At 44.3% G+C, this 18,265-nt stretch overlaps 6 protein-coding genes across 7 annotated transcripts; 3 read left to right on the top strand and 3 right to left on the bottom strand.

The window, feature by feature from the left end:
• Positions 1–83: 83 nt before the first annotated feature.
• LOC111595735 (28S ribosomal protein S14, mitochondrial) lies at positions 84–653 on the top strand. The gene is made up of 2 exons (XM_023309626.2): positions 84–217; positions 276–653. The coding sequence occupies exons 1-2, from the start codon at positions 155–157 to the stop codon at positions 597–599; spliced, it is 387 nt and encodes a 128-aa protein (XP_023165394.2). The 5' UTR covers positions 84–154; the 3' UTR covers positions 600–653.
• An 81-nt stretch (positions 654–734) lies between these two features.
• On the top strand, positions 735–4,708 carry LOC111595559 (probable ATP-dependent RNA helicase DHX34). The gene is made up of 7 exons (XM_023309395.2): positions 735–1,349; positions 1,412–1,948; positions 2,005–2,375; positions 2,452–2,649; positions 2,733–3,646; positions 3,704–3,936; positions 3,992–4,708. The coding sequence occupies exons 1-7, from the start codon at positions 776–778 to the stop codon at positions 4,564–4,566; spliced, it is 3,402 nt and encodes a 1,133-aa protein (XP_023165163.2). The 5' UTR covers positions 735–775; the 3' UTR covers positions 4,567–4,708.
• A 703-nt stretch (positions 4,709–5,411) lies between these two features.
• On the bottom strand, positions 5,412–14,613 carry LOC111598418 (5'-3' exoribonuclease 1). Of its 2 annotated transcripts, XM_023313696.2 has the most exons (12): positions 14,151–14,613; positions 12,919–14,019; positions 11,845–12,153; positions 11,101–11,565; positions 10,754–11,022; positions 10,365–10,684; positions 8,816–9,709; positions 8,012–8,754; positions 7,231–7,881; positions 6,444–6,596; positions 5,943–6,008; positions 5,415–5,841 (listed from the first exon to the last, which is right to left on the bottom strand). In XM_023313696.2, the coding sequence occupies exons 1-12, from the start codon at positions 14,223–14,225 to the stop codon at positions 5,770–5,772; spliced, it is 5,118 nt and encodes a 1,705-aa protein (XP_023169464.2). In that variant the 5' UTR covers positions 14,226–14,613; the 3' UTR covers positions 5,415–5,769. The 2 variants fall into 2 exon arrangements, with proteins under 2 accessions (XP_023169541.2, XP_023169464.2); XM_023313773.2 differs by lacking the exon at positions 5,943–6,008 and having other exon boundaries at positions 5,412–5,841.
• Positions 14,614–14,986: 373 nt separating this feature from the next.
• Positions 14,987–15,906, top strand: LOC111604737 (NADH dehydrogenase [ubiquinone] iron-sulfur protein 4, mitochondrial). Its single transcript, XM_023322914.2, has 3 exons — positions 14,987–15,173; positions 15,251–15,550; positions 15,623–15,906. The coding sequence occupies exons 1-3, from the start codon at positions 15,124–15,126 to the stop codon at positions 15,801–15,803; spliced, it is 531 nt and encodes a 176-aa protein (XP_023178682.1). The 5' UTR covers positions 14,987–15,123; the 3' UTR covers positions 15,804–15,906.
• Positions 15,907–15,950: 44 nt separating this feature from the next.
• Positions 15,951–17,778, bottom strand: LOC115483035 (probable basic-leucine zipper transcription factor Q). The gene is made up of 4 exons (XM_030223824.1): positions 17,457–17,778; positions 17,231–17,342; positions 16,492–17,173; positions 15,951–16,009 (listed from the first exon to the last, which is right to left on the bottom strand). Exons 1-4 carry the CDS (start codon positions 17,591–17,593, stop codon positions 15,951–15,953), a joined length of 990 nt encoding a protein of 329 aa, XP_030079684.1. The 5' UTR covers positions 17,594–17,778.
• An 8-nt stretch (positions 17,779–17,786) lies between these two features.
• On the bottom strand, positions 17,787–18,254 carry LOC111604186 (protein kish). Its single transcript, XM_023322181.2, has 3 exons — positions 18,158–18,254; positions 17,988–18,097; positions 17,787–17,922 (listed from the first exon to the last, which is right to left on the bottom strand). Exons 1-3 carry the CDS (start codon positions 18,158–18,160, stop codon positions 17,817–17,819), a joined length of 219 nt encoding a protein of 72 aa, XP_023177949.1. The 5' UTR covers positions 18,161–18,254; the 3' UTR covers positions 17,787–17,816.
• Between the last annotated feature and the right edge of the window lie 11 nt (positions 18,255–18,265).

Genomic DNA, 18,265 nt, shown 5'->3' with positions numbered 1-18,265 from the left:
TTAAATATGCTCACCAAAAAACTGACATTCAAACAATATATAGGAACAACAGCTGTCAATGCGAACGTACATTATCGATAAGTTAGATAAAGGGATTGCTTATATCGATATAAGCAACTTGTGAGCTGTTTCAAACAATTGGGAAGAAGATAATATGAATTCCCTGGCCAAGCTCGGTAGCTACGTTTGCCAAAGTGTGCAAATCGCTGGCTGTGGCGTAAGTCCTAACAAATATACCAACAAATTATATGAGTTAACTTTTGTCTCTACTCCAGTTGCAGCAAGTGCGCACAAAATATGCCGACTGGCGTATGATACGCGATGTCAAACGTCGCAAATGTGTCAGCGAACATGCCAAGGACCGTTTGCGTGTAAACTCGCTACGGAAGAATGATATATTGCCCATTGAGCTCCGCGAAGTGGCGGATGCTGAGATTGCCGCATTTCCAAGGGATTCGTCGTTGGTTCGCGTGCGAGAACGTTGTGCACTTACGTCACGGCCGCGCGGCGTAGTCCACAAATATCGACTTAGCCGCATTGTATGGCGACATCTGGCCGACTATAATAAGCTATCAGGTGTGCAGCGTGCCATGTGGTAACATTTAGAGATACTTTTATTTAGCATTGCTTAAAGCTAGACAAATAAAAAAAAATAAACCAAAAATAAAAGCAAGTGTAATTGAATAGTCCCCCACAGCTGTTAGCCTAAATATCGATAGAAAATATTACCGCTCGTCTATAACGATTTACCATCACTATTTGTTTACCTCTGAAAATGAGCTGCAGATCAAGCAAAACAGTCAAAAAACGCCATAATTCCACACGTCAGCCGCTTAATTTAGTGGATTTCAGTTTTTTAGATCACAAATCAACATTAAGTAATCACCTGTTCACCAAGAACACCAGACACCCGGTCAGCCTCGTGGAGAATGAGTCAGATTTCTGGCAGTTCGTCAACAAATATGAATCCATGCTGCGTAACATGGGGCAGCCGGTGCTGCCTTTCCTGCTCCATGATTCCGAGCATCAGCAGCCGCACCCATATCATAAGAGCAAGCATCTGTCGCTACAGCTAGATGATGATCAGGTTAAAGATCACGGCATTGAGGAGCTGCAAACACAATTCCAACAGCTGCTGCTCATATATTTGGACTTTAAGCAAAAGGAGAAGTTTAATCGTATAAAGAAACTGAGAGAAGCTCAAAAGGCACTACCTATTGCACGTTTCAAGCAGGACTTGCGTAGCTCGCTAGAGACGAGCCGTGTGCTCATTGTGGCCGGTGACACAGGCTGTGGAAAAAGTACGCAAGTGCCCCAATATCTCTACGAATTTGGCTACCGCAGCATAGGTACGTCCAACGAGCAAGCTAATATCTTTAGCTAATCCTAGTCCTTCTCTAATCCTCTGCAGCTTGCACACAGCCACGTCGCTTGGCCTGCGTCTCGCTTTCAAAGAGAGTAGCCCACGAACTACTGGACGACTATGGCAGCAAGGTGGGCTTTCAGATACGCTTTGAACGGAATCGAACACAGCAAACGCATATTCTGTTCATAACCGAGGGATTGCTCTTACGGCAGCTGGCAATGGCAGACAATTTGGAACAGTACGATGTGCTCATACTGGATGAGATACACGAACGGAATCTCTTTGGTGACTTTCTGCTGGGCGTAACGAAATGTTTGCTGCGTGCCAAGCCGCAACTAAAAGTGATTCTAATGTCGGCAACGATCAATGTTGAGCTATTCCATGGCTACTTCAAGGAGGAGGGCGCACGCCTGCTGCAAGTGCCTGGTCGCTTGTTTCCCATCAAGCTAAAGTATATGCCGCCTCCGGCGCTGGAATTGAAAGCAGGACAGGCCACAGCTGGGAGCAAACGTGAAAAGAGCTCTCGAATTGATCCGGCCCCATTTATCCAGGTGATCAGCCTCATTGATCAACAATATCCAAGTAAGAAGAGTTTTCACTTACAGCCAATGCAAGTCTAATGAGTCTTACTTTTCCAGTCAGCGAACGTGGTGATGTTTTGATATTTGTCAGCGGCGTCAATGAAATCGATGCCATTTGCGAGGCTGTCAAGGAATATGCAAAGGAGCAGACCCAATGGCTGCTGCTGCCATTGCACAGCGGCTTAGCTTTAGCAGAACAAGATAAAGTCTTCGATTATGCGCCCGAAGGCATGCGTAAGTGCATCGTCTCTACGAACATAGCTGAGACATCGCTGACTGTCGATGGCGTTCGCTTTGTCATCGACTCTGGTAAGGTGAAGGAGATGAGCTACGATGCCAGCTGCAAGGGGCAGCGTCTCAAAGAGTTTTGGGTATCCAAATCCTCAGCGGAGCAGCGCAAAGGTCGTGCTGGACGCACAGGACCAGGCGTTAGTAACTATAGAAGCATATGCCACATGCCCCATGCATCACAAGCCAATTGTTGACTGACTCTGTCTCTTTCAGGTCTGCTTTAGGCTCTACACACAACAGCAATTCGATGCGTTTGAGGCATATCCTTTGCCAGAGATCTATCGCGTGCCCTTAGACACAATGCTGTTGCAAATGGTCTCCATGGGCTTGCCGGATGTGCGCGCCTTTCCTTTTATAGAAGCCCCCGATGTGGAGCGCATAGAGCAAACCATTCTCTCACTCAAGCAGCATGTAAGTTAGAAGCTGCTCAGCTGTTGAGAGCCAAGCTCTAATCCCAGATCTCTCTCTCTCTCTTTCTTGCTCTTTCGGAGCAGTGCGCGTTGAGTGTAGAGGAGAAAATCACGCCACTGGGCAGCTCGTTGGCGCATTTGCCCGTTGAGCTGTCTATTGGCAAAATGTTGCTCATGGGCTGCGTATTTCCAGAGCTCGAACAGTTGCTTACGTTGGCTGCCATGCTGAGCGTACAAAATCCGTTGACAACGCGCGCGCACACCGACCAACGTTGCGAACGTGAGCGTCAGCCGTACGAAACCGATCAAGGAGATCTATTCACGCTGTTGCGTGCGTTTCACCAATGGCTGCAGCTGAAGATGTCCAGGGAGAGCACCAGGAAATGGTGCCAAAAGCTTGGCATTGAGGAGCAGCGCTTCTATGAGCTTTGCAAGCTGCGTCAGCAATTCCAGCGTATACTTGAAAGTTGTCGCATGGTGACGCCCAAAAATGAGCAACTGGATAGCAAGGAACGTGCGCGTCGCCATGGGGAATTGCGTCAGCTGAAGGCGCTGAAACGTCGTCAGCGTTACGAACAGCCCAGGCAGCGTAAGCTGCTCAAGCGCCAGCATCATGAAGCGGAACAGGAGGACGACGAAGAGCTGGGCGGGGATATGCGCGATGTAGACTTTCGACTGCGTCATGATCATCGACAGCTAACTCTGCTCTCACGTTCCTCCCACTTGGAAAGCCATCGCGATGTTGTTCTGCTGAAGCTGCTCCTGGTGAGCGGCTTTTATCCACAGCTGGCGATTGCGGATGAGTTTAACTATTGCAAAGGCGCCAGCCAGCAGTTCTTTCACACCCAGGTCAAACCATTTCTCTCCCTGCACCCAAATGCATACTTTGCCAAGAACTTTGAGCTGTTAAAGCTCGCAGAAAGCGATCTACAGGAGAAGCCGTTCTACTATACGCCCAAGCAGCCGCTTAGCGAACGACATCAGTTGCTCTGCTATCAGTAAGATCGAAAAACTCGAAATGTAATGTGTGAATAATCGTGTTATCGTCTCCGCAGATCTTTATTGGAAACAGCCAAGCCATATTTGATGAACTGCATCCGTTTGCCTGCAGCTCAAACATTGCTGCTCTTTGGCTATGCCATCGATACGAATGTGGGCCTCTCCCGCATCGTTTGCGATGGCTGGCTGAGCTTGGATTTTCCACAGCCAGGCAGCGGGCTGCAGCTGCTGAGCAAGGCCATCGAGCTAAGAAGACGCTGGAGCAGTCGACTCTACGACAAGCTCAACGGTGCGTAACTGCCGAATCGTCCATGCCTCATGCAACTAAACCAATTCTTTTGCAGAGCTCAACAGCACTGATTCAAGCTCCGGTGCTGCTGCTGCTGATCTGTTCGCTGGCAGCGATTCGCTCTGGTCCGATCTGCTAGACTATATGAGTCTAGATGTCGCCTACAGCATTAAGCGCCTGCTACCTGCCGACCAGAAGACGCTCTACACACGCTCTCCTCCATCTTATCGACTCTCCTCCCTCTCATCGAATCCCTTTGCCGCCGACTTTCCGCTGAGCGAGAACGAGGAGAAGGGCGGCCTCAACATCTCTGAGCATGTGGTCTATGGCTGCTTGGCAGAGCTGCCCTGGACGTTAGCCATGGAGGCGGCACTTCAAGCGCAGCCTTGGCAGTGTCCCCGCTGTGATTACGAGCTGGAGCAGTTCGATGTGTTGGATCAGCTGCTGCATCGCTCACAGTGCAAGACAGAGCAACGAAAACGTGTGCCAAACGACCGGGAAGCGACTGTGGTGCCCTCCAGCAGCTCACGTGGTGGCAGCGACCATTATTGCGAGTGCTGTGGACGCCATCTAAACTTATCGAAGGTCGATATACTGCGTCATCGTCGCAGCTGCATGAAAAACAAGTGATTCCTTAAACTAAGCATGCCTATTTATACGAGCCAGCAGTGTAAACTCAGTGTCATTTAGTGCATGGTTGTGCAGGAGAGACGCAAACCAATTCAATTCACCTAACATTGTTAATTGTAATTTCTGATATTGTTAAAATAAACAAAGTAACTTAGTTTTTAAACAATAATGCCTAATAATATACAAGCACTGCATAATAGAATTGGTTAAAGCAAGTTTTAGTCAAGATTCAAACCAACAACTTTTGCATCGATTGGTGCACGCCTTAGTCAAGATACACACCAATAGAGGTTTAACTGCAGCCGCGTATAGTGCAGGCGCATATATTGAGACACCTTCATTGTTGTTGCTAATAAATAAGTTCAAATTTCTGAGTTATTGAAAATAGAGGAAAAAAACAATTGAAGTACGTGGTATTTGAGATTTAATGAATTTTATAGGTACACATATGCTGCCGTCTCTCTCTCTCTCTTTCCCTATTAGATTTCTTTAGTTTATTTTGTTAGACATTTAAGAAAAGTGAATAAATTGTATTTAAATCAATTTCTGAATAACAAAACAGACTTTTTCCTTTATTACACACATACTTAAGTAATAGGAATTTGAATAGAAATCGTTACATTTGTGTTTTTCTTGAAGAAAGATCACTTTATCTAACTCTCTCTCGCTCGCTCGCTCTCTCTCTCTCTCTCTCTGTCGTGCTCTCTTTTGCTTTGTCTCTTTTTTGCTTCTTGAAGAGGTTTAATCTTATATTATAGAGTATTCTCTTATATTATTGTGTTTGATTTTCAATAACAAATTTTTAGTATTTTTATTTCAATTTCAATTCTCGATTTTCATTTTCTATTTTTTTTTTAGTTTGTGCTTAGCAAATCGTGCTGATATATACACAACTACATATATAATATATATAGTAAAATTAATATATAAATATACAATTCTCGCGCTCTATTTATAATACTAATGTCTATTCATAGCAGTCGAAAGGAGCCGTCCTTGCTCCAGAATCATCAAAATAAAATCAGCAAATTGAAAACGTGAGAAATAAAAAAATGGAAAATTTAGAATTTGTTACGTGAACCGAAGTGGATTATGATGTTGAATGAAAACCAACTAACAGAAAACAAAATAAAAACAAATATAACAAAATTCTATTTAGAGGATTCTTCGTTTAGTCTTATTCCATTCAAGTTATAGTCCTATTTAGGGCATGATGTATTCCAAATCGAATTTGGCGCCAATGCGCGGAACTCGCGGCTTCCAAACCACCTTTGGCTGTGGAATAAACGTGAAGAGTAGATATACAAATGAGTACGAATATGAATATGAATATATATATATAATCATATATATATGTATAGATGTAGATATATTACCTTTGTGGGAACTGTTTCCTCTGCTTGGGCAGAGGCTGCACTTGTGCTGGCTTCTGTGTTTGAAGGCTAGGAGCACAAAGAGAGAGAGAGGTAGAGGGTGGAAGAGAAGGAGAGGGAGAGAGGGAGAGAGAGAGAGAGAGAGAGAGAGAGAGAGAGAGAGAGAGAGAGAGAAAGAAAGGGAGAGAAAAGGTAATATTGATATTATATTTTCCACTCATTTTCAATTCCATCAACAGATATGCCATAAAAAGCCTCAATTTGCCAAGAAAACTTATCTTTTAATAGAATATCGTGCCATACAGATCAAAGTTTTAAGCTCACTTTCATTTAAGCACATTTCGTCCATATTTCACATAATTAAGCGGAATTTATAAAAACGTTTTCCAACTTAATGCGTCTAAATTAAAAACTTTAATTTGAGCTCTAGCAATTGAAATTCTGCCTTGTCAGTCAATCAATAGGTCAGTCCATAAATTTCAATTAAATTGTATATGTATTTACCGTTATTTTGAGAGTTCTCATTAGCTCCGAACTCGCCTCATCGCCCGTTTGCTGTGCTGCTGAAGCTGCAGCTGCATCTATTGAGCTGCTCGCCTGCTGCAGTCCGTGCTGAGCATCGACAGCGACGCAGCTGTTGACCGTTTCCAATTTATCCTGCAAGCGGGAAGAAGTGGAGTGTTAGTCAATCACGCACTCATCAGTCAGTCAATCAATAATAAATGAACTTGAGCTCAGCAATTGCATTGTTTCGTACAGTCAGGCGTTCGTCAATCAACTCAGTCAATGATTGCTAAATGAATGATGCGCACTAACAATCAATCAGTCGATCAATTGGTCTGGAAGCTGCTCTTATTATTGTACAGCTATCTGCTTACTTTAGATATGATGCCTTCGAGACTGTTTTGATTCAATCAAATGACTGAAGCTTCCTTAAAGTGTTTCAATTGATAAATAGCGCTTTACTTATGTATATAATATAGGTAATTTACTCAAGATGTATGCAACTTTATCACCAATCAGTCAGTTCAGTCAATCGATCAGCCGACTACAAGCTACATTTTGACATCAATCAGTACAGATTCATTTAAATATATATATATATATGTAGGTTGTCTTGCTAATCAATCAAAATAAACAACCAAATGATTGATGAAGAGATTGATCTATGCTGCTCGCAATCAGCTTGTACAAGTGTGATATTTGTTCATATGTCCCACTATCAGTCACTCAATCATTGGGCTTTCAAGCAATCAATCAGTAAACTTGCTAAATGATTGATCCGTCATACCATTGGCTGCTCGCATTGGACTTGACCTTGAGCCTGGCCACCACCTGGACGTTGCGATTTCTTGGGCCGATAGGCCTGTATGGGTACAAAGTCCTGGATGGAGGTGTATGTGCGTCGTTGGCTCGAATTTCCATAGAAGTTGCCATCAGATTGCCGATTGTTGTTGCTGCTGTTGTTGCTACTACTGCTATTGTTGCTGTAGTTGTTGTTGTTGGGATAGAAGTTCGCAGTGCTGCTGCTGTTGCTGTTGTAGCGTGCGTAGCCCTTGTTGTAGCTGCCATTGGATGGCGGAGGTGGCATGAAAAGTGCTGGCATTGGCAGCTGTTGTGGTAGCTGTTGGTGTGGCAGCTGCATAGCCAGCTGAGGTGTTGGTCTAATTGCGTGCACAGTTGTGTTGGCAAGTGCTTGGGGGTGTTGTTGCTGTTGCTGTTGCTGTTGTTGTTGTTGCTGTTGTTGTTGTTGTGGCGCCTGCATTGCTGGCTGTGGCTGCGGCCTCAGCAGCTGCGGTCGCATTACGTTTGGCGCTGCTGACAAATCCTGTTGCGCTGGTTGCCCACGCTTGTCCCATTGCTGCGAGGCAATTAGCTCCGATTGCAACTTGGCTTGCTGTTGGGCTTCGCGTTGCCAGAAGAGTGGCGGTTGGGGCAATTTCTGTAATAGAGAGTTTCATTATTATAATAGATCTATGAAACAGCTGTGTCTAAATATAGCTAAAGCTGCAGTTCCCATCACACAGAAGAAGCAGAACTTTAACCGACTCTTTATCTAACAAATAGCTTACAGGCATTTGACTAGGCAGCGGCGCTTGAGGCATTAGCAGCGGCTGTGTATTGGACGGAACATTGGTTGACTGTGTTTGAGTTGGTAACTGCGATTGCATTTGAAATGCTAATTGATGTTGCTGTTGTTGCTGTTGCTGCTGTTGTTGTTGTTGCTGCAGCTGCTGCTTTTGCTGAGGCGCTGGCTTCAGGCCTAGCAACAGCTTCAGCGCCTGCGTTTGATCATGTGGCGTGGCAGAGCCGCCTTTGTTGCGCGTTTGTTCTTGCAGTTGCTGTTGCTGTTGTTGCTGTTGTTGTTGCTGTTGTTGTTGTTCTTGTTGTTGTTGTTGTTCGAGTTGACTAGCATGCAAAGGCGTCTGCTTGCACATGGTGCGCCAATTCTGCAAGGGCAACGGATCTTTCTTGTTCGCACAGCTGGTAGATGCTGCCTCTTGATCGGCAACCGTAGCTGCTGCAGCCGCAGCAGCAGCTGCTGAGGTGGAGGCTACACTTGATCCAGATGCTGAGCTCATGGCAGGCGCATCACTGGGCAAAAAGAATTCATCCGCGATGCGCGTGTTCATGGTAATTGCATTATATTTGCTGCTCGCTGCTGTGACAAAACGTTGCTGTTGCTGTTGTTCGCGCCAATCGCGACGCATTGCTTCCGTGCGGCTCTTCAAATGGTGCGTGGGCTGATTGAGAGGAGACGATGTTGCTGCTGTTGAAGCTGCTGTTTGCTTTGGCTGCTGCTTCTCGTTGTTGTCTGAAATAGGAAACAGTAAAATTTAGCAACCCTTGCTTTTTACAACTATGTCAAAGCTAACCAGATGCGTTGATGATGACCAAGGCACTCTCCGGCACTTTGTAGACCCGTTCGTCAGCTATGCCGTGTATATCCCCACAATTGGCTACTGGCCTATCGAAGAGCAACTCACAGAACGTTTCCACTGCATTCAGACACTCCAAACGCACTGGATTCGGATCCGTTACCGGGTGTATGCCAATAACAATGCCTGTGATGCCAACGGGCACCATATAGATGGTGCGAACGACCACAACACGATCGAAGAGGCGCACTGCACCCGGTTTGCGATAGACATCGGGCAGCGTGACATTTGGTTTGATCAGCAAATGTGGCTTCACCTGCAGCTTGACATTCTTGACGGGCAGTAGGCGCAACTCTTCAACAGCCTCGATTAGTAGCTCAACGGTTTCCTTGCAAACAGTGCGGGATCCACACGTTATGCGATCGACTTTCATGTGGGGCTGTTGGCGCACCCAATTGGCCACATCTTCAATATGATGCTGACCCATTTCATTGGGAAAGATGTCCTCCTCGTAGACGAATTCCCCGCGATCGCTGCTGCTGGAGAAGTAGTCAACAATGGCCGGATAACATTCAATATAGCTGTGCATGAGATCGACCGCCAACGAGGAGTAGAACCATTGATTGTTCAAGCGACGGCAATAGCCGGCGCGCTCCTCATTCAAACGTGGGTACTTTAGCTGCAGACCAATATTATGTTTGGACACGTTCTCCATTTTTTCACGTCGTGGCCCAAGCACCACCCAAACGGTGCCCGTAAGACGTCCCAGGCATTTGCTGCTCACATTCAATTCCCGGCATACTTTGTACGAGTTCATATAGTCACGATCCCGTTGCTCTTGCAACCGGCGTGCGGCCATTAGCTGCGGCTCTGGGCCCACACGAATGTTAACTGTAAATTATATGCAAGTTAGTTAATTAACTGACAACATACCGTTTGATATTCGTCCACCATTTTGCAAACTCTAGCTGTGATCTCTGGGCAAAGAAAGAGACAAGAAATCACTTATCGTTTCCATTTTCTTAATCTCGCTTTCACTTAACCAATGAGTTTACTCAATAAAGGCTCTTAGAAAATCATGTGTAATAGAAAGAGACAAACATAGCAACTTTTTGACTGCTTCCTAGCTGGCAATGTCTAGGCTACATACATGTATACACTCATTTACCATATGCACATATACACATACAGACACACAAAGAAAAGTACACATATACAAACATATGTAAGCTTGAATACATACACATACACATCATACATATATGCTTGCATACATATACCTATACCCATACATATGTACACACAACGCCCATTCGGCAATCTGAGCGTAGTTGTTTGATCTTGATACTCTGCCTGTCTCTTTTTGTCGCACGCCATATGCATAGGATGTGCAAAAGATCAAAATGGTGGACGAAAGCAAAATGGTGTCTAAAAAGCATTGGCCATTGGCATTCCATCTTTGGTATCTTTGCAGTATTAAATACAATATTCATATAACGGTACACAACGGTAAATAACAAATATTGAAAATTAACTTTGCACATACCCTGCACACGTCCGCAACTATAAACGAGCATCGGATCCAGGACAGTACCCTCGCTGCCGGCATACGGATTGCCAATAAAGAAAACCGTGCTGCCCGTTGGAAAAAGCTGCTCAATTTTATTGAACTGAGCGTGCATATTGTCGCGCACCTTGAGGTCGGTGACCACGCCCTGCGCTGGATACGGTGTTAGGGTGCTGTTCCACGAGTCCTTCATGAAGACAGTGCCACGCTGGCCAAATTCCACCGCGCTGCCAGCATAGGTACGTATATAAAGGAGAATATCGTAGCTGGGAAACTTGATGGCCATGCGGCTGTTAAAACTGTAAATGCAAGTGGAAAAGAGAGGCTAGAAACTGATGAGAATTTGGTTTTGCTTGCAACCACTCAACTGTTCCTCTAGCGACTTGCAGTCCGAGTCGAAGCGTCGGGGCTCATTGGATCGAGTTCCATCGCGATCAACCACTTGATCGCGCGATGCTATGCTCTCCACCTTGGCTTTGATCAAATGCGGCCAACCGATGTGCACCACCTGTCCCAAATGCTGAGCAGCCACTGAGTTGAGCTCATCCTGTGCTTCACGCCTGCGAGGCAATAAAACCATGCTTTGATTACGACTCGGCTGCTCGAAGACCTTGACACGATCGTGACGTAACTCAAACTGCAAGATTGGAATAGAAAAAGAGAGAGAAAGGAAAGGTCACTACAAGTTACACCATTTCGATGGTTCCTAGCTTACATCAAATTCCAAATGTTTCATCGTTGGAAAGCCTGGAAAGAAGACGTGACGTGAGGCATTTGCCAGCTCCACGCAAACAGTTTTTGGCAAATTGAGGGCAATTTCATGTGCCCAACGAGTCACCTCCGTGCAGAAGACATGCTGCAGGGATTTGAGTGGAGCCAAGCCCTTCAGAGGACCCTGCGACTTGTCGCTGTAATCGTATTGGTACATCGGTCCATGACGATTCCTATCCCGCTCCTCGCTACTCAGCAGCGGCTCACAATCGGCCATGGCACTCAGCAGACGTTTCTCTTCGATGAAGGGTATCAGCACCACAGCCTCCCAGTCGTGCTTTTTGCCATTTAGATCGCTCTCAAATTCCGTGGGATAAAACTCAGCCAATGGACTAGTCGGCTTCAGCATCAAATCGTGATAGGCCACTGGCAGGAGATTAACACTAGCCGCTGGCAGCACAGCAAGTAGCTGTAAATGATAGAATTGATCAGAATTGTATACCCTATAAGCGCTTAAAATCATATGAAGAGCGTGGGCATATTGGCTTGACAGTGATTGAGACCTTGAAAAGTCAGCTTCTTGATAAGTTGAATAATTGAATACAATATGTTTATAAATATAGCCTGTAAGCTTTCGAAGTGCAATGATAAGATGGGTTCCTCTACTTTAGATATCAGTGTGATATGCTCGACAAACAGGGCACCTACTAGTCGAGCAATTGCAATTAGTTTGAATAAAAAAAATTACCTGTTGGAAGGGCAAAAATGGTTTGCCCAGCTCAAAGTTGACTTTGGTATCCTGAATGTGGTTCAGATCGCTGATGAAGGGCGCATAATGATAGGGATAATACCAGTCCCAGCTCTGAACGCCCCGATAATAATAATCGAGTACCCATTGCACGGCACTGACATAATGATAGCTCAGGTCTCTGATCAAGTCCTCATGCATCTCGTTCTTGAACTTGTTCCGATAATAATTGCGCTTATAGTTCTGGAATTCGTTACGCAGCACTGCTTGCTCATCGTCCGGATCCACATCATCGTCATCATCGTAGAGCTGCATAGGAGCAATTTGAAAATTTGAATTTTATAAGTGCCATTTTCATATTTGAACGATGGCTTCAATAATCGATTCTTATTAGTTTCCAGTTCCCCTCCAAGGTATTCGAATATCAAATCAACAGTTGCTGGAAATGTTTCCAATTGGAAATTGCATTCTCTCCCAGCCAATGCAAACCAAAGAAAACATAATGATGTTTGCTCTCTCGCGCACATTGCCCGGGCGAGCAGCCAATGCAAAAGCTTAACTGGAAATCTATTTCGACAGATGCACACCCACTCACCCGCATACAGGCACTTGCAATGATTGAAAGCTCTCATACACAATTCAAATGCAAAAGCTTTCGCTCTCGCACGCTCGCACGCACTTGGTCAATGCGCTCAGTCGAAATCGAAAGAGGGAAAATTTACCATTGAAATGGGAAATTCGATTGGAAGTTAATTTCCTGCTACATGCAATGAAATTATGCAGGGGAACTGGTTTGAACTTTTTGCAGTTGAACTGTTAAGGGTAATTATATGGGAAATTTATGTTGCGGAAACTATGTACCGTAAACGAAGGACTTGGTCCAATTAAATGAATTTGAGATATTTTCAAGCAATTAATTTAAATAATAAAAAGTCAAATTATAAGACAAATTGAAAAAGGGAAATTAATTTGCGATATATTCAATAAAAACAGTAAATTGAAATAGATGTGGGAGATTAGAAGGCATTATTGGTCATATTATGAAGGGAAATTAATTTGGGATATTTGATTTACCTTCATGCTCTCATCAATGAGTGCTGCCAGATCATCATTATAGCCTTCAGCATTGCCATTCTTAATCTCCTCAACATCCACATCGAATGCCTCTGTCTTGGCATTCATATATTTCAGATCGTCGCTGTGCTCCTCGAATAGCTGCAGCTCCACTTCGCTCAGAGCGTTCAGAAACTGTTGCAATCGATCCAAATTCAATTTGCCATGCTCATTGATATTGCCGCCTAGCTGTTTGTAGATCCGAATATAGGTTTTATAGAGCAAGGGCAGTGCATTCGACGATATGTGTAGGCACGGCAAATGTGGTATGAAATCATTGCCCACCATGAAACCCATCAGCACCCAGTCATCGATCAGTTGAGCGACATCCAACTTTTGCTCCGGTGTCGACAGCTCATGGAACTCCAATTCCAGATATTCGCGCAACAATCCCAAATGGAGTAGAAAGAAACGAGTCTCCTCCACGGATGTACGTTTAACGTTTTTACCAAATTTCACCTCCTCGCGCAACACAACGAAATGCAGCTCGTGGGTGCAGAGTCCAAGGATAATCAAATCGGCATCCAAGCCGTAGAGGCAGTGCCTCGTATTGGGATCGAAGTTAGGCTGAGCTTTCATGTAGCGTATATAGTCCATTATTTTGTGCTCTCCCTCGCCGGGCGTCTCCTGGCCACTGAGTATAACTCGGCACTTTTGCCAGAGCGGATCCTGCGAGATTTTCGTGCGTAGAAAACAACGTAAGCCGGCTTGCAGTCGCACCATAAACTCTGTGCCCGGCGTTATACAATTGCTATCAAATCGTTCGTGTTCACGCTTTTCGCCACGCAACAGCGCCTTTGCCTCCAGTTGCTCCGCTTCGCGGGCCGAGCGAAAGCGTCGGCTGCGCTGTTGATTCATTTTGGCACGTGGTGCAACGCCATCTACAGCTAGAAAAAACAACTTCTGCGGCTTGATCAAATAGAAGAGCTTGTCAATATAGTTATAGATGTCCTGAAAGATTTGCGCTTCCTCCAAATGGAAATGGATATTATTATCATCCGGATGCGAGCAATTGTGGACTATGCCGTTCATGTCCAGGTAGAGATTGTCAAATTCGGGTATCTAAATGAGAGAACGGGGTTGCAGTGACCTCCCTTTGCTATCCTCCACATATACATATACCATACATATATATACATACATATATGTATAAGAGCGAGTGTGAGTGCATATGTATGTATGTATATACTTACGCTATGCTCACGCGCCAATTCACTGAGGCAGGGATAGCGTTCGCTGATATAACGAAAAAACTTTGGTACACCCATCTTTGCTTCTGTCTATATTCCTCAGCTCTTGAATTTGTGTAACGTTTATAATTGTGTCCTTGCCACGTCTTTTGCAACAACAATGACAACAAATTGTCTCTTTCTTCTGTCTGGTGCTGCACAGAAAATTTCGACTTGTTTGTATGCAGCGTGACTGCAATCTGAATGCGCCTAAATGCCCATTACTGACTTACTAAATACCAACATAAAATACTGTGCCTGTACAAAAATACCTAATGCTGCTACCAAAGCTGGCACACTAAACAGCTGTCTGTTGATCCTAGCTGGTAGTGTTTTGGTATTGCTGACGAAAACGATACATCGTACTATAAAATTTATATATTATTGATATACAATTATGTATCAATATTCGTTTTTGACATAACGAACAAATATACTTTATTACATTGATTATCCATCAGTTTGTCTGAATTAATTTTTTTCAGCTCCTGTTCAGCCCTAAACGATAATTGCTTACTTACTACATACCAATAAAAAATACTATATGTTTACAAAAATACCTACAGTTCAAACTAAACAAGGATAAACAGAACAGCTGTCTGTGATCATAGCTAGTGGCGAATTACAATTAATACATATATTTCAACGAAATATTGGGATATAAAAGTTAATATTATTATTATTAAATTTGTATATATATTGCAAAATATATATGTTAATTGGACTACGAATGAATAATTATGAATTAGTATTAAATAAGCAGAAATATCGATATACCTTTGCGTTACATATCTGTCAGTAAGCTGTCACCGTGCTTACTAAACAGCTGTTGAGAACAACAACAAAAGAAAACGCTTGTGTTCCAAAATTTTACGTAATTTCTATTGTGATTTGCCGTTGATAGCTAGGAATTGTGTGAAGAGGAAAACAAAAGAAAATGTCGCTAATCCGTCAGGCATTAGCGCGCACAGCGCCCACCATGCAGTTGTAAGTGCAAGGCGAATGCTTCTGGCCCTCCACTTGCTAGGAGCTGATAACTCTGCAATTTTTTTTTACTGTTACAGCACGGCACGCCGCTGGGTCTCGTCGCAAGATGGGGGTCCAATTGATCCAAGCACTGCGCTAGCACGTCCAGACGAGTTGGAGCAACGCAATAAGTTGAGTGGCAAAATAACCGTACCCGTCGAAGTTAATCTGGCCCCCATTTCCGGAGTGCCCGAGGAGCATCTGAAAGATCGTCGCGTTCGCATTCATATGCCACCCAAAAATGCAATGCAGAGTGGAACGGACAATATAAACACTTGGCAAATTGAATTCGACAATCGCGAACGCTGGGAAAACCCCCTCATGGGCTGGGCATCAACGTAAGCGAAACAGAAATTCATTCCAGAGACTCTCATCCGACTATTTCCCTCTCCCTCTCGCACTCATTTTAGTGGCGATCCATTGTCGAATATGAATGTGAAATTTGGCTCCAAAGAGGAAGCCATTACATATTGTGAACGCAACGGCTGGCGCTGGTTCCTCGACGGCGATCTTAAGCCCAAAAAGGAGCGCGTTAAGAATTATGGCATCAATTTCTCATGGAATAAGCGCACACGCGTCTCCACCAAGTGAAGCACTGCCATCAATGCGAATGCGATGCAGTTGCTTCAATTGACAGCGAACATTGGCGCTTTATAAATAATTTAATTGCTATTAAAACTATTAACAATTCAAATTCTAATCTCAAATTCGAACTCAAATTGTTACGGAGCAGTTGGCTCAGATGACTACGGCTACGGCTCCTCCTGTGTGCGTGGTGCTCCCAAATTTCTCTGTGCCTACAATCCAGGTTATATGACTTGGAATGCTTTACTTCTGATCAGAGTCGGACTTTCATTTTACAATTCGACCTTGACGACTGCCCCAAGCGGCGCCTGGAACTTCGTCTTCCACAGGATCAACTCGCCTTCGGCTGCTGCTACGACAATTTCCTCGACTCCAACAAGAATTCAGGGCTTTCTTTCGCCTTCTTTGACTACTATGAATCTTTCTTCGACTTGGATTCGAAATTAAATTTACCCTGCATCTGCGGCTTTGATTCTGCCTCTTTCTTTGACTCAAAGTCAAGTCTTTCACTTCCTTCTCTTTATCAAATTAGATTTGCTTAAATATTTGATTCTCTATCTTGGGCTTTTCCTATGCCTACGACTCGCATTTCGATTGCTGCTTCGACTTGCGCTAGAGCTGCGGCTGTGTTTTCGACTCCGTTTCGATTTTCGACTCCTACTGGGTTTTCGGTTCGGACTTCGACTTTCCCTACGTTTTCTGTTCGGACTTCGACTTTCCCTACGATTTCTGTTCGGACTTCGACTGTTCCTTTGGCTTCGGTCACTGCCTCTACCGGCGTTCGAATTTCCAGTGCTCCTTTGAGTACTTCTGTTTTTACTGGAATTGTGACTAGTCCTCAGATGACTGCGACTCCTGCTACTTCTGTGAGTCCCTTTACTCCTGCTCCTGCTCCTTCGTCTGTCATCCCATCGCCCCAGCTTCCGTTCCCTGCGTTCTCCACCAACAAAACGCTGCTGCTGCTGTTCTTGCTTCTGCTGCTGCTGCCGTATCTGTTGCGTTAATGCCTGCATTTGGAGGTGCACGAGCTGCTGCATCTCCTCCAGTAATGTCATCTTGCTCTTGCGATGCCTTCTCGCTTTCTGATGTGCTCTCTTTGTCTCTGCCACAAGTTCAGCAAAATTCGCCTGCTGCTCGAAGCTGAGCTGTTGTCGTGGTGTGCAGCTGAGCACATGCTCATAGAGGATAAGCTTCTGTTCTGCGCTATAGTTCAATTGCAGATCTTCGAAAGAATCAATGGGAACAACATGCTTGCCCGGCAGCAGTTGCTGCAACTGTGCGGCATTTAGCTTTACACTGTGCTTTGCCGCAGTACAGCAGCTTGGTGGCAGCTGCTCAGCGCCGACGTATTCCTGCTGAGACAGCGGGCGATGCAACTAAAGGAGTAAACAAATTAGTTTGCATCCAGCTGATAAAGCCAATCTTTTACTTACCTGCTGCACGCCTTGCTCTGTCCAATTGAGACGTTGCAATATCTGCCGCAGTTGTGCTCTACTCTTGGCTACATATTGACGAAGTGCCTCCTGACTAGTGGACATCTGCGAGCTGAATTTGAGGATTTTGAATTATGCAAATTTCAATTTAGCAAGCGCAGATCGAATTTAGAACCCTATTCTATCCTTTGTAGCCGGCATACTGCATTTGGCAATTTTCACTTACCACAGCCAGGTCACACTGAAAAGAGAGCAGCGACAATGATAATGGTAACAAAAACTATACCGTTTTATTATAAACGAATTGTCTAGAACCGAGCAAACAGTTTTCTTTACTAGACATATATTGACGCAGTCCAACATGGGTAGAAGCTAATTGCAAGAGATAAAAGCCCATAGAACGGCCATTCGTTACCGGCGTACCCACACAGAACATTTTGTTCCTTATCACAGCAAGGTCACACTGACGCAAATACTAAACAAAAAATTTAAGTTTCACAGTAATATAGTAAAGAAAATTGGACAAATAAACAAGTGGCTCTTAAAGACTACTCAATGAAATTCCAAATGCTCTATTTATTGAACCTTAACTCCAAAAGAGAACGGTAAAAGCCATTATCAGGCAAGCGGCGCCAACCCAAGGCGACTTTCGTTCCCCAATTCTCGCCAGCTTCCAAAATGTTCCCAGCAAACTGTAAAATTAATTTCCAATGCAACATTTAACAAAGTTATAATTAAATATATTTAAAGTACTTACCCCGTTTTATTGCGGTCAATGATGCTGGGGAAGAGCGAACGCAAATAGGCGCAGGTGCATATTAGTAGCAATATCACCGACAATAAGCTTTGAAAATTGAACAATGCACTCTGCAAAATATGTAAAATTTGCCTATATTATTGAATTTCGTGTATCACACAAACTATTACCATTTTGTTGTGCGTAGCTTAAAAAAGAAAACAAAAACAAATTATACTGTGACGTGCCCTGTTAAGTGTGGCCGAACTTGTGATGCTTTTTTAATCGAAATATCGCAA

The sequence above is a fragment of the Drosophila hydei genome, unplaced genomic scaffold, assembly GCF_003285905.1.
Source record: "Drosophila hydei strain 15085-1641.00,03,60 unplaced genomic scaffold, DhydRS2 tig00000296-arrow-arrow-pilon, whole genome shotgun sequence".
Classification (NCBI taxonomy): domain Eukaryota; kingdom Metazoa; phylum Arthropoda; class Insecta; order Diptera; family Drosophilidae; genus Drosophila; species Drosophila hydei.
Note: the sequence above shows the minus strand (reverse complement) of the source record. Positions and strands in the feature narration are given on the sequence as shown.